General features: G+C 35.5%; 1 protein-coding gene across 1 annotated transcript in view; it reads right to left on the bottom strand.

Annotated features, from left to right (window-relative positions):
• KCNH1 (potassium voltage-gated channel subfamily H member 1) overlaps positions 1–15,007 on the bottom strand; it is a 180,833-nt gene that overhangs the window by 129,629 nt on the left and 36,197 nt on the right. Inside the window, exons 6-7 of the mRNA XM_085219311.1 lie at positions 13,029–13,421; positions 918–1,347 (exon numbers count right to left, since the gene is read on the bottom strand). Of these exons, the coding sequence (XP_085075437.1) occupies positions 918–1,347; positions 13,029–13,421 (823 nt within the window). The remainder of the gene's footprint in view (positions 1–917; positions 1,348–13,028; positions 13,422–15,007) is intronic.

Genomic DNA, 15,007 nt, shown 5'->3' with positions numbered 1-15,007 from the left:
TGCTTACCTCTGTATGTGTAATTTCAATATAGGATTCATTTCTGCTGTAAAACAACATATCAGAATCAAAGCTGCAGATTACTGTAGTGCAATGTTGGTGCTAATTGAGTTTCATAATATATTATGCTTAATTTTCTGCTTAGCAAGGGCTTTTTTTTTTCCCTCCCCTAAATATATTGTCATACATAAGCTTCTCTCTTTCTTCATAACAATGATATGCTCTTCCATGTATTAAGTCTTATTTTTTTTCCCCCTTATTTTGATTCCCTTATGTAGAAAAGCATGACCAAGTTCAAGAGCAATCACAGTACGGCACATAACTGCAATTAAGTCTCCAGGCACTTTGCACGGACCAAAAACTGGACAGCTTGGCAAATGTGAATCCATTACGACAAGGAAATATGAGCCAGAAGAGGTGTCCAAGGGCAGTGGCACTGTATTTGCTTCAGGATCTGACTGCATACTTAGTCCTCAGTGGAGTTCATGGCCTCTAGGAAGCTACTGTTGCCTCTTTCCTGTGAAGATGCTCCTAGGCTTCTCTCCACCCTCTCACCTACTTGTCCAATGTACGACATGCCAAGATTTTGCCACGTACCAAATTTAAGCACAAGCGATGTCTATACTCACTCTGGTATTTTAATTTTTAGTACCTCAGGCTTTAGACATTTTGTTGTTTACTTACATGAGATACTGAAAGGATATTAACAGAATATTGCATCCAATTTTTTTTGCTAGTCAAAGCACTACTTCCATCTGTGATTTTAAAACTAAATGTGAATAACTATATTGCCAAAGATATTTTGCTTTTAAAATGCATAATAACCGTTTTGCATTATTCTAGATGGTCATACATCACTCAGTATTCACGGTACACAGCTATCCAACAATGTGTGAGAGACAGAATCTCTAATACTTACAGCCAATCATCATCATCGCAACAGCAAAGATCTTCTCCCCATCTGTAGTCGGTGCAATGTTTCCAAATCCAACACTGGTGAGGCTGGTCATCGTAAAATACAATGAGGAGATGTAGACAGAATCCTTGCTTGGCCCACCTTCCCATTTTCCAAAGCCAGATGTGTTAAAACGGTAAGGTGTTCCTATTGACATTCCCAGCTGATAGAGCCAGCTCTCAGTTCGGATCGTGTTTGTATCCTCATCGATAACTTCATAATCTCCTATGCTGTACCAAATGCAGGCCAACCAGTGTGCTGCGAGACCAAACACACACACCAGCAGAACCAAGACTGCTGCTCCATATTCTATGTAGTGATCCAATTTCCGAGCGACACGACCCAGACGGAGTAGTCTGACCACTTTAAGTGAACTGAAGAGGCTACTGATGCCCTAGAAAGATAAAGAACAGTGGGTATTAGAATCAAAGACTAAAGCAGCAATATTTGTAACTGACATTAGTAAAGACGTGAGATGATCTATCAGAATTAAGTGTTCATAAAAAAAAAAAAAAGACTGTGAAACATGTTTAATGATTCTTTTCAGGGATGGACATATGCCTTCTTATCTTTATGCACTAACATTTTGGGTGGTTTTAATAGGTCAACAAATATCTGTGTAAAGGCTTCAAATGATAGGCATGCTCAGAAGTGGAGGTAAACTGCCCCTGAGTATCCTCATGCTACATTAGGCTGGCTGAAAATAAATACAAAAAGCACTGACCGTTAAATTATACAAATCTAATATTTGAGAGGAACGTAGTAAGACACCTACTGAATTAATTCCAGCAATTGGAGTCATGAACCTCTCATAGCTATTTCTGACTTTCTCATCAGCTCTCAGTACAGTACTGGGCAACACATGCTCTATTTTCTCAGATATAATACAATCTGCAGTATTTAGGTCAGACATATGAGGAAAATAAATAAAGGTGGTCTAAAAAAATGCTGGAAGTACCAAGTGACTTGTATTTTTTCAGTGCAAACGTGTTTCCTGTATTTACTTTCAATGTATACAAGTAAAGACTATCGGTCTTTCTATCTCAGATGGACCGCACAAAGATTAAGTACTTCAAATATCTCACTGTCTAATCCCCACATCATTTTTTTGACAGCTTTGCTATGAGTGTAGTATTTCTGTGCAATAATACCAATACAGCTCCCATAAAACAGAATTAAGCCAGCGTGTAGGATTTTACGTTAACTCAGACTGATTTCCATTCCCAAGTAAACGTAGATAAATAAAAACAAAAATTCAAAGCCATTTGGAAAACTAGAAGAGCTGAACAGTCTTTCATAGAAAAGCTTTGCTTTTTTTTTTTTTTTTTCTCTCCTTCCCTATTTCTCCTTATCATGATGGCTTTCATACAGAGAAGTCTGATTAAAATTTAAATAGACAGGTTTAATGAGTATTTCTGGAAATGTATAATTGCATACTTCTGGTCCCCAGCTTTTACTGGAAGTTTGTTTATTCCCACATAAATACAACTGCTTCAGTATCTAAGGCTGGTTCAATGCACTAGAAGAGATGTTTTATTAAATAATTACTTAAAGCATATTGACTCATGTTCCCCAGGACTGCAGCAATGTATTTCTTCCTTATTTCATGAATTTGTCATGATTACATTGGCTCATTTTCAGACATAATTTGTTACCTCAGAACACATTATCAATTCCCCTTCAGGGGAGGGAAAGCAGATACTTCTGAAGGCTAAGTATGGAGGGAAAAAGAAAAAAGGGAAAAGAGAAAACGTAACAAAAACAAACCATAATTTGATCTTTAAGGTCTCTTCTAACTCAAGTCATTCTACGATTACCATATTTTAGAAACTGGGCGTGCAAGTCCCTGAGTGATGAGCACATCTACATTCTAAATACCTGCATTCTAGTACTACCACACAGCCTTACAGTCTTTTCCCTCAGGACCAAAGTCCATTTTTCCTTTATGTCTGTACAATTTTAACAGGAAAACAACATTATACTACATTATGAGAATTCACCAGTAATTACCAACTTTTAGTTTTAGTCTAAAAATTAGGCCTTTAATCACATGGTGCTTTTAAGTCCGTGGCAATGGCAAGAAAAAATTACGTTCCAGCACTCTAAAAACCAGTTTAAATTTTGCTGGAAAATGACACAATATTTATTATATAAAATGAAGTTCGTTGCTGGATTAAAAAAAAATCTGCTTGTCAATGAGTCTTACCAAAGGAAAACAGTGATTCAGCAATGATTCAGGAAGGACTTAGATGTTTGGGGATTTGATTAATTCTTAATTGAGTTAGACTGAAAAGAAGGACTCAAAATACTAGGGGGGAAGGAAAAAAAAACTACAGAAGAGGAGCTGAAAAAGCTGGATATAAAAATAGGAACGGAAACTACAATATATGAAATCAGATGAAAAAAGATTAAAGCAAATAGCCTTCAGAGCTTCAGAACAGAGTATCTGGAGATCACTGTATTCTTATCCGAACTTTCCTTACGAAATTCCCAAAAGTGGAATTTCGTAAAGCATTTCAAATAATGTAAACTCAGAAAAAAGGTTTTGTCTATTTTAAGTGGATCAATACAAAAATGAAAAAATGTGTAAAGATTTTTTAAACAATTCTCTTAACATTTCCTAAGTGACAGAATTTCAAATTGTTACAAACAATGAAAACTTAATGGCCTATTTCATAGACTGGTAAGTAGAAAAAAATCAGATAATTCCCCAAGACTTTAAAACAGCACTTTTTGTCACTAAATTTAGCAACTAAAAATTTAATACTCATGGGAATAGATCTGCTGGATTCAAAATTGACATTTTTAGATGAGCGCTTTCCAAAATAGAAACCGTGCTTTTCGATTACTGTCCATTCTAATGCTCTTATCTGAGCAGATTATTTTTATGCTTTTACCATACAGATGTCTCCATGATGTCACACACAAAAAAGAGCTTGAACTCAATTTACTCCTCTCGATGCTTGTACCACCCTCTTAGCGTGCTCCTGCTACAACATTTGAGAGGCAGATTCAAAAACACTCAGAGTTCCTTCCACCCAGACAAAACCTTGGTTCATAAAGAACTAGAAATTGTATTACAGGTCCCCAGATGCCCAATAGCCCCTTCCTAAATGCTTTGCTATAAAGAATCAATTTTAGGCATCTACAATGCAATCAAGAAGTGACAAAACAAGGAATATCTCACCAAGTTTGATCTAGGCTAGATTTATTCAGAGAAAGTTCCACCTGCCTGTATTCCACAGATCCCCCCTCTGGAGAGTATGTAAAAGCTAAGAAATCTCTTCTAAGTCCCTGGTAAAAAATCAGTACATTTTTTAATACATTTTTCTTGCAGGGAAAAATTGTCAGCATAAAATGATGAATTTCACACACCCTTATATAACAAATTTTTTGAAGTAACTGAATGAAAGTAAACATTATACTGCTCATACCCACATGTAGTTGTCTGCTGGTTTTGGCTGGGATAGACTTCACTTTCTTTAGTACAATGCTACATTTTGGATTTGTGACAAAAACAGCGTTGACAACAAATATGTTTTAGCTATCCCTGAGCAGTGCTGGCACAGCACCAAACTCTTTTCTGCTTCTCATACTAGCAAGGAGGCTGGGGGTGCAAAAGAAGCTGGGAGGGGACACAGCCAGGACAGCTGGCTCCAGCTAAACAAAGGGATATTCCATACCACACAATCCTATGCTCAGCTATACAAATGGGGAGGAATTTTCCAAGGCTGCCATTGCTCCATGACTGGCTGTGCACTGGTCACCTCATAATGCACAATTATTTTTTTATTTTTTATTTGTTTAATTATCAAACGGTCTTTATCTCAATCCCTGAGATAAATTTTGCTCTTCCAATTCTCTTCCCCTATCCCAGTGGGGGAAAGTGACAAAGTGACTGTGGTATTTAGCTGCCTTCAAGGGTTAAACCACAACAAGTTGCTGACATTTTTTTCAAATATTTAATACTCTGGCTGTTTTACTGTCATTGCTAGAGATGGCTGATGCATGGAAATTGAAAAATTTGTAGTAAACCAAAGGGCAAGGTCAAAGCACTGAGAGCCAGAAGAAATAACTCAGTATTCTCTGATTGAGCAAACTCAAATTTCAAAAGCCCTTATATTAATAAGCACAACCACCACCACCCCCTCCTCCTATGCAATCTTTAAGGAGTAGAACTATATCTCAGAAGATCAGCGTTCTTCAGTACTGCAGGAAAACAAAACCCACACTGAAGATCAGAAGATGCTTCAGAAATTTATCCATGGAACACTGCTAAAACTAAATTTCCATGCATAATGTGGGAAATTAGACCTACTCACTGTGCACTTTTACACATATTTTCTTCAGTATCTCCTTGTTTTCTGCAAAACATGACCTGCAGTCAGTATCTCACACCTGTACCTCAGCCATGTGCCGAATCCTCTCTCAAAACAGAGGATCCAGAATATTGATGTTTTGGCTTCAGCTTTGAGTCGGACAACAGAAGATTTATACCATTATTTCCACATGCATGAAGAGAGGTAAGGAGAAAAGACATTGTGATAAATTACTTCATGATGGTTTTTTGTGTTTTTTTGTGTTTTTTGTTTTTTTTTTTTAACATAAGGGCTGTAGCAGAGTATGTATTGGTTACTTCTGTCTCTACAATCCTTAAAACCAGCAGCAGTGGACACTACAGTGCCATGTGCCATACAAATAAAAAGAAGTTACTATTCATTTGCTGAGCAAATGTGAAATCAATTCAAAAATCTACTGAAAACAGAACTACACCTAGAAAAAAATAAAGCAGAAAGAACAGAAACAGAAATGTTTTACAGACAAAAAAAAGGAAAAATTGTTCTGTTTTGTAACAAGACATGGGATGAAAAACTTCAGCAAAGAAGTAAAACATGACTTTCATCCCACCTGCTAAAGCTGATTTAAAGCTAGGATTTAAAAAACAAATTAAATCTGCATGACAATATGATAGCATTCAATTTTTATGTTGTTATTTACTTTCCACACGTACAAAATGAAAACAGACAAAGTAAGCATTAAGATATTTTTTTTCCTGGGCTCCAAGGAAGTATAATTTATTTACTACTATCCATTTTTAGAAAGAGAATTACTGACACACATTTGCTCTAGGATTTCTAGCACTTTCTTCTTACACATAACAGTTGATGTTCTGGCTTCATTTCAGTTAAAGGGAGATGCAGAAGAACAACAACTAACCATTACAAGAATGAGAATGAAACAAAAAACAAAAAATATATTAAAATATATATTATATATATTATATATATATAAAATATATATAATATATTAAAATATATTATTTATCGAAAATAATATATTATATTTATTATTATTAATATTATATATATTTAAAATAATATTAAAAATATATTATTTATAAAAAAAAAAAAAAAAAAGGAAGATGACAAATCACATTTATCACTAGTGTGAGTGAGATAAGAGCCATGGAAAGCAATACTTTGCTTCTTGGCATTTGATTCCTCAGTCAGCTGTACTGCAGCCTGGCAGGAACACGCCTGCCATCAGGTCATTATTAGGACTTCTGATTTTTGTTTTTCACCTTTTCTAATTTTCTTAATTAGGTCTAAAAACACGACCTTTCTTACAATTTCCATATTCAGCAGTGAACAAATGAGATAACGTTATGCACACAGGTCAAAATCAATATCTAAATTCTCTAGTTGCTGCTATGGTTTTTAATACTGAAGATCTCTAAACTCACAATGCTTATTTTAGTCAGACATCCCCCAGCTTGGTTAGAATCCATGAAAAAACAGCATTAATTCATGTATATGAGCATTGGGTGCGAAAAGAGATTAAAAGGCTGATTTTTTCCATTTATAAAGCTTGCCTTGCACATATAAACACTCTCAGAAAACCAGCATATGCAGGAAATCAACTCTTTTTTTAAAGCACTGATTATAAGAGGAAGGACAGATAAAGATACCATGCAGGTAACATAAAGCTTCCAATTGCTATTCACCCATCCCACATTCCACATTACGAAATCAAAAATTTACCCATGTTATGTCCCCCCTTGTGAGGGGAGGGAAGGAGTGACCAGAAAGTTAGAAAATGATTTTTGTTGGTCCTTTACATCCTTACAGATAGCTATCTGTTTCCCACGGCTTCTGATTCAAAGAACCAGCCAGTTGTAGAAGTTTGGTTGTTTGTTTGTTTGGTTTTTTTTTTTAAACTTTCTCTGAATAGGCGAACACCCAAATAAAATTTAATATTTCAGGCATCAGTACCACCCCATCTTAAATTCGAATCCAATCCCTAATATAAAATAGACTTACAGCAACCATTTAGCTATTCAAATAAATACTCTGCAATTTCATCTGATTTTCTGCCTCAGATCAATACAAGTATGCTGAACTGGGGAAAAATAACAGGGTAACTGATCCCTGTCTCTGAAATATGCTTCCCTTTATATGCAGTACAACTCAAACAGCAGCTTTTAGAAATAATTCAAATTCTAATAAATTCAATTAGCTCTTCGTCTTGGGCAAAGGCTATCACCATACATTATCACTGAAAATGTAATTCAGTGTTTTAATTCTTTTAGCCTTATACAGATTGAATTGCTTCTGTAGACTACCATTCTCTCTTTAACAGCATGATAAATCATGTCATGCTTTTCAAAGCTATGAAAAAGCACCTTAAAATGCAATCACATCCTCACTTTCTCATGACTTAACCAGAACACTCATCTGAATGCTAGCAGTGAGAAAAACTAACTGGCATCCTATCACCCACAAGCAGAACCTACAGAGTAGGTGCTGGGCAGGGCATCCTTCTTTAGTATCCTTTTTTGGAAGGACTGTCCATTAGCAGATAACATAGATGCCTCCAAGACACAATTTAAATGAGCTGAACACCTTATGCACGCTTAAGCACAGGACAGAATCCTAAATGGTTAAAGGGCAGAAAAACCCTGCAGTGCCGACATACAACACCAACAAAGTTTGTAAAACAGAGGGTTCTGAAGGCAGGCTGCTCCTCAAAAGGGCAGCACAAAAAAGGCACTTCATTAGAAGTACAAAGGCTGGGTTTTAAGGAATTCATCCCTTCCCATCTTCTGTCAACACATCCAAGAAACATTTACCAACATTTCTACTATGCTTGGATCTTACTTTGGTATTTAGCTTTGTTACAGACACTATAAAGAAAGTAGGTTATGATTGCTTTAGTTTTAATCAGCCACATAAAAACATTCATTCATTACCAGATTTGTCAATAGACTTGACTCATGTGCAAAACTAATTAGACAGAACCAAATAAGAGAGATGAACTACACAAAGTTTCAAATGGATATTAAATTATATAGCTATTTACTATCTAGAAGACTATAAAAGTTACATTTCCCAATTAGCACAATTCATCTAATAAAAATATCTATGATCCCGTTTCTTTTATAAAACTATAAATACCATGGTCATTTACAATTATTGCCTTGCCTCTTATTATTAAAAAAAAAAAAAGGTAAAACACATCTAGAGAATTTGTATGTTTTTTGGTTTAGCTACTTCAGTAATTCCTAGATAGCTCATTTGTGTTAGCAGCAGAGATTATTTCTTTAATAAGATTTAAATTAATCTATTGCAAAAGTACTGCTTTGCATTTGCCAAAAGCCTGACCAGCAATGCATTCATTTTATCTGTGTACAACTCACTGTACTTTCAAGTTGCACCACGCTCCCTTAGCACTAAACAGCTTAATTTACTTCGATTACTTACGTATTGTGGGGTTTTTTTCTGAGACTTTTTTTTTTAATCATCATACATTTTGTCCTTTGAAAGTTATATGTCTGCTTTGTCTAAATGCTAGCTTCTCTCTTATTGATCCACTTAAGTGAACCCTAGATCATATATATTGAATACATCTTTCCTGATGATCTTTCACTATGCATTTATTTATCTCAACTACTAAGAATTATATACAGTTCTCAGTTCAGTATCAGCCAATAACCGATCACAGTATTTCACTCAAATATATACAGGGAGCCTATTGTAAAAATTGCTATTTCAGAGATTTATACAATGCTAACGTGACTGGATTCCATCCCTAACATGAAATTTCACAACAGTGTCACATGTAATAAGTCAAATTGTTTCCAATATAAATTATATCTTATGGGATTATGGATAAAAAACACAGTATAAAATTGCTTGAGCTGCAAAAATATGATTCAACTTGCTTTGGAATACAAGGTCTTAGATTGCATTGTTCTTGGAAAAAAAACTACTTTAAGTCTGTTTTTTATTAAATTTACTATTGTCTGAACAGAAAGAGATAACGTTACTCCTCAAAGTTGGTGATATTTCCTTAACTGAGGAATAATACTAATTACTATAAAGAATCACTGACAAATGTTATTGTGATTATTCAAACTCAAAAGATATTAACATGGTAGGATTTAGGGGCTGTGTACATTTTAGACCAATGTACTCTTTCCAACTCAGTTTATACTACAGTATATTGTATTGTCTTAACAGTACTAAGATTAATCCTAGCATTATGCTGCTTCATCAATCAACAGATTAAGTTCTATATCAGGTCATGAAAGTAATTTCTACTTAACTGTATAATCAGGTTGCCATATAAAAAAACCAGGAGAAATATTTATACCTTTTCTTTCATTTCAGTACCAATGGAAATTTCTCTAAATCTATTCATTTCTCACTGTTTGCATTCTGTTCACATCTATGCTCTCTGAGATGCTGCGCTCTTTCTCCTTCAGCATCACACTTGAGATCAGAAATTTCAGATATTCTCATATCTAATTCCACGGCTTTGAACAAATACATTCATTTTTTTCCCTCTTCCATCTGTAGAATGTATTTATTCATACTTAAGTGCCTCTTGTATTAATTGTAGTTATTAATAGCTGTATTGATTAATAGTTAATGAATTCAAAGTATTTTTATGGGCAAAAAAATTCTAGACAGTACAGACAGGAAACCAGAATTTCAATTATATTTTTTTTAAATGTGGATTGAAAAATATACTAATGTTCCAAATTGTAATAAACACAAGAAATTTTGAAATAGGCTAAAAAACACAGAAGTCACAATTTTTGTTTCAAGCCAGTATTTTTTCCATTGTATTTTATAATAGAATAATGAAGTTGCCAAACAAAAAGTTGCTTGAAAATGGGGAAGAAAATCAATCCAAATTCTTTTTAAATGAGCATGTCTTGTCAAAAATATTTATCAGTTCTAGTTTCATATGTTATAATTAATCTTACATTGTTGGAACATCTTGAAGAAGACAAAACCAGCTTCACTACTGATGTAATGAGAGTCAAGTGTTGAGACAGTCCCAAAATTACCCAAAGAGCCAAGAGACTCAGTACCCTATCTACACTGCTTTTAACTTCATCAGCTTCAGGCCCTGTGTATATTACAAAACAAAAAAAACATTTCTTTCACAACAATTATATCACTCTTAGAAACAACTCAACTTGTCAAGTTAGTTCCTCCATGGTCCGCTCAGTGACTTCAGTTTCTCCTAACGAAGAATGATAGCAGGCAGAAAAACAGTGAGCTTTAACCTGTCTCAGTCTCCCTTTACTATCACGTGTGGAAAACACAGAAACATTAACATAGCAATTTACAGTCTTGATCTCATTTTACAGCCATTGCTGTCACTGAACATCATGTTCTCTCTGACAGTTTTTTTTTTTAAATGTATTTGTCAGATGGATGAAAAAAGCCCTCCCAGTAGCCATGGCCATCTACTGTCTCCAGTCTCAAGGAATTACTGACAGCAAAGCCAAAGTAACACATGTGTAACAACCCAGTCCGGACACTTAAAATTTGAGCAGCAAAGCCCTGCAGCTGTCTTAATCCAACAGTTAAGTAACACAGTGTGTGAACTGGGGTGAGAGGCAAGTAAAATCTAAATCAGTGCATTTGAAAGAAAGGGAGCTGGTCCACAAGGGAATACTCTACACAATAGAGAATATACAAAGCAAGACCTTTATATTTCGAAGACTCCTTGAATGTGACTTTTTTTCTTTCAATAAAAGGTTATCTTTTTCTCCACAGGCAGTTCATGAAATGACAATCAGCATATACTGTCCCAAATCTCCACCTGAAGTGCACAGCATTATTCTGCTGACATTGCTGGCAAAGCCCCTCAGGTCTTGTAAACCAGTCTCTGAGCCCTTCACAGAAGAGCACCAATTTACACCAGTAGAGGCTCTGCTCCAGTGACCTTACAACAATTTATATCAGTTAAACGTCAGAACCCACCAGGGAAAATAAAGATGAACAGTCTTGAAAGGATAGCATCAAGAGAAAGTTTTTTCCTTGGGCACGTCAGCTAGAGTAACTAGAAGTACCACTGTTATACTGATTAATACTGTTGAAGAGACACAGGAAAACTGAAGTACCAATCATCTCATCATTAGAATGCAACATCCAAACAAAGAAACTGGAGAAATTCCAACCTGTGTAACAACTTCTCAGTAATTGTTGCCGTGAGTCTGTGCTTGTCTATGTCTGCACTCAGTCCAAGGGCTGTGATGGCCTCTGCTACAGACATTTCCCCCAGGGATGTTCTGTAGGTCATATCACCAGCCTACAGATGTTCCTCCAGCAAAAATCATTAGCAGATTGTTACTATTTGCAGAGGATGAAAAAATTCTTTTTTTTTTTTTTTTTTTTTTAAATCTTTCAACAACAGAAACACTTGTGGGCACTCTTTTCAATTCTTTATCAATGCTATGATAGATTAACACATGAAAGCCCTGAACAGGAATTTGCAAACAAACAAATACCATAGGTCAGGTCTCACAAGGCTTTTTGCATCATCTTATTTGTGTTATTTCCATCTGTAGCTTTATATAAAATGAAAACCTCCCTAGGGAATTAAATACCAAATAGCATCATGTATGTTCCACTATACCCAATAGTTTGCCTACCAAGCCTAAGTTCAAAAGGAAAAATATTTTAAATTAGGCAACCCGTTTAGTGTATTTTCACAAAAGTATTGCAGTTTTATGATTTTACCCAGATATTTAATTGGATATAATTTTCTTTTAATAGCTAGCTTGTCCTTTATAACATGTATTTCAAAGGAACTCATAAAAGCATTACACACTAAATTTTAAATACTAAGCACAGATGAAACACTTATGTATGCCACAGATAAATACAGACATAACTATTTTGTGATAGATTTTATAAGGTATAGTTAAAGATTATTCTTGCAGCCCACTTCTTAAAATTTTGTTAACAATTCATGAACTCTCTGATCTAGTTAGGCATGAAACTTGTTTTTTTACTTTTTAATATTTGAGTAATATTTTCTTGTTAGCTTGAGCCAGTAGGAAAATAAGCAGTATCAGACCAGCCTGAATGTTAGTTCTTCTGCTGGCTTGTGTCTGGTTCCTAAAGAAATGTTAAAGAATTAAGGAGGAGCCTACATTTCTAGATTTCTCCCTGTCTTTTCTTCTAATTATGGAATTATCAAACAGCATCTTCAAGTGTTCTACCTTCCTCTACAACTTGCCAATGGTGCATGCATCACTGGGCATCCATACAGTACTATCTGGTGAGGTGAGATTCAGGCACTCATGACCTGCCACATCACAATGAAAGCAGCTGAGAAAAGGGAATTGTTCACACGAAGAATGGCCCCCTGTAGACATACCCTGCTCAGTTATCAGTGAAAGGAAGAGAATCCTGCCCTAAGAAACCATCTTTACTTTACACTACTTCAAGCTATTTATGGTAAGTCAGATTAAGCAGTTTCTCTCAGAGCTGTACAGAAAAGCTGTCTGCTTCTGCCTTGTCCTCCTGAACTTTGAGAATGAAGGAAAGTAAATATGGATTTCTGACACCACAACCTCAGTCTCTGGCAGTGCAGTTAAAGATGGATCCTTCCATAGAAGACTCATCAGCAAACTTTTATGAGCACTGAGGGCAGCTACTAGAGACACAGGAACAATACCCCAACATATTCAAAAGCATTCATTTATTTCTTCTCCCCTCCCCACTCCCAAACACAAAGTAACAATTAAGAGGTGGAAGTGGAACTACTGACCTCATCAACGTTCTCAAATGCATTGATCACATCATACGGCAAGCATGAGAGCAGATCGATCACAAACCAGGTCTTCAAGTAATTCATGCGAATCAGCTTTGGGTCAGAGATCACCTCTCCTGCTGGCCCCACAAACGTGGTATGGAAATTAAGTACAATGTCTACCAAAAAAATGACATCTACGATGCTGTCCACTACTAGCCATGCCACATTGTTCTGTTTGGTTTTAAAGGAGACATTATAAGGGACCAAAATAGCGGTGTAGAAGGTTAAAATCAAGATGATCCAGTCCCAGGTAGTCTTGAAAACACAATAATGCAAAATTATATGTGGCGGAGTCTTTGGTGCTTCTTGTTTGTACTGTGGGAGAATTTCAGAGCCCAGCTGCAGTACCTATAGTGACAAAGATTTCAGGAGAAAAAAAGAAACATTAATTTTTTTTTTAAATATTAATTTTAACATCATAGAGTCTTGAGCTCAGTTGATAAAAAGACATGCCCACTAACCTCTTCTAACATTATCAAATTGTAAGTTAGAAAAAATACTCTGCTAAACAAAACAAAACAGAAAGCAACAAAGATCAGTTTTCTTATTTTTAATGTCATTAATTATTTTTTTACTACAACTGATGTGTTGAGCCTCCAAGACATGCAGAGAAGAGAATGCACTTTTCACAGTCTAAACAGATGAGACAGATTAATAATGGGAAGGAAGGCAGTTGCAAATCAATAAATCCAGCACCTGGATACTGTTTCTCAATGCTATCTTTCTTTACTCTTCACTATACTGTGTCTGAAATCAAGTCCATGAATGCATAAGCCTCTGTTCCTGTGTGCTGCACAGGACTAAAGTCCATGAATTATTATTATTAGCTTCAATAAACTCATTTCAACCTTTAATGTTTCACTGAGAGAAGGTCAGTATCTTCCATATCTGATGGTGTACAGTGGAGTTCAAATACAGTTAGGTCTGAATTCAGAAAAGCACTACAGCAAAAGATGATCCGTCAGCAACTTGAGGTTGAGCATCTGTTCAAGTGTTCTGCATAATTAAAATCTGACCATCTTTCCCATTCTGCACAGTAGTACAAAAAGAATACAATCATGCTTTTACATTATGCAATACTTATGGAAAACCATGAAAACATCTTAGGAACTAAATTTCCTCCTATCTGCGAACAAGAATACATTTGTTTATATCTGTGGTTATACATCAGGGTGGAACCAAGGTGAATGACCTGACTCAAAAAAAAAAGAAAAAAAGAACTAGTTATAATTTAAAATGAAATTTATACAGGATGAATTATAGGTAAAAACTAAAAGGAAGTGGAAACTTGAGCGAGTGAGATGTGTTTCATAATGTCAGACTCAGAACCTGGAAGAACTATTTAGGAGGATGGTTCCTTTTCACACTTATCTACAACGTAGTTCAGAGCAACAGGCTCTGGGAAAAGATCAGACAGCACATCTAGAATAGAAAGGATGTCTTCCATTCATGCTCCTTATCTCAGCTTTGTTAACATCAATTATTTGGACATGGATTTTTATCTGCAGGCTTTCTGGGTACTTTTTATTCTTCTTCTTTGTTAACTGGTGGTTTTTTGTTTTATTTTGTTTTCTTCTTCTCAATAGATTAATCCAAAAAAAGACAAAAAGAAAACAACTGGACAAAACAATCTCAGACCAAGTTCCCTGCCGCTTTGAACCTTACATCCTCACATAATCAGTTACTCTTGTGCACCACAGAGGTCAGACACTGTCATATCACAGTCCCTTGCACATGTTTAAATGACTATGAGAGGCTGAAAGGCAAAAAAACAAGCCTGCTGACCTTCAGCACATTGTGTTTTCCAGAAGAGAAATAGCATGACCTGCTCAGGGAGACCTGCTGGTTAGCACAAGGGCATCAACACTATAAGAAAAAACTGAAAACCTAATGAAGTTTGTTTCACTGAGTTTCTAGAATCACAGCAAGCAGGG

Source organism: Meleagris gallopavo, chromosome 2 (assembly GCF_905368555.1).
Source record: "Meleagris gallopavo chromosome 2, MGAL_WU_HG_1.1, whole genome shotgun sequence".
Lineage (NCBI taxonomy): Eukaryota > Metazoa > Chordata > Aves > Galliformes > Phasianidae > Meleagris > Meleagris gallopavo.
Note: the sequence above shows the minus strand (reverse complement) of the source record. Positions and strands in the feature narration are given on the sequence as shown.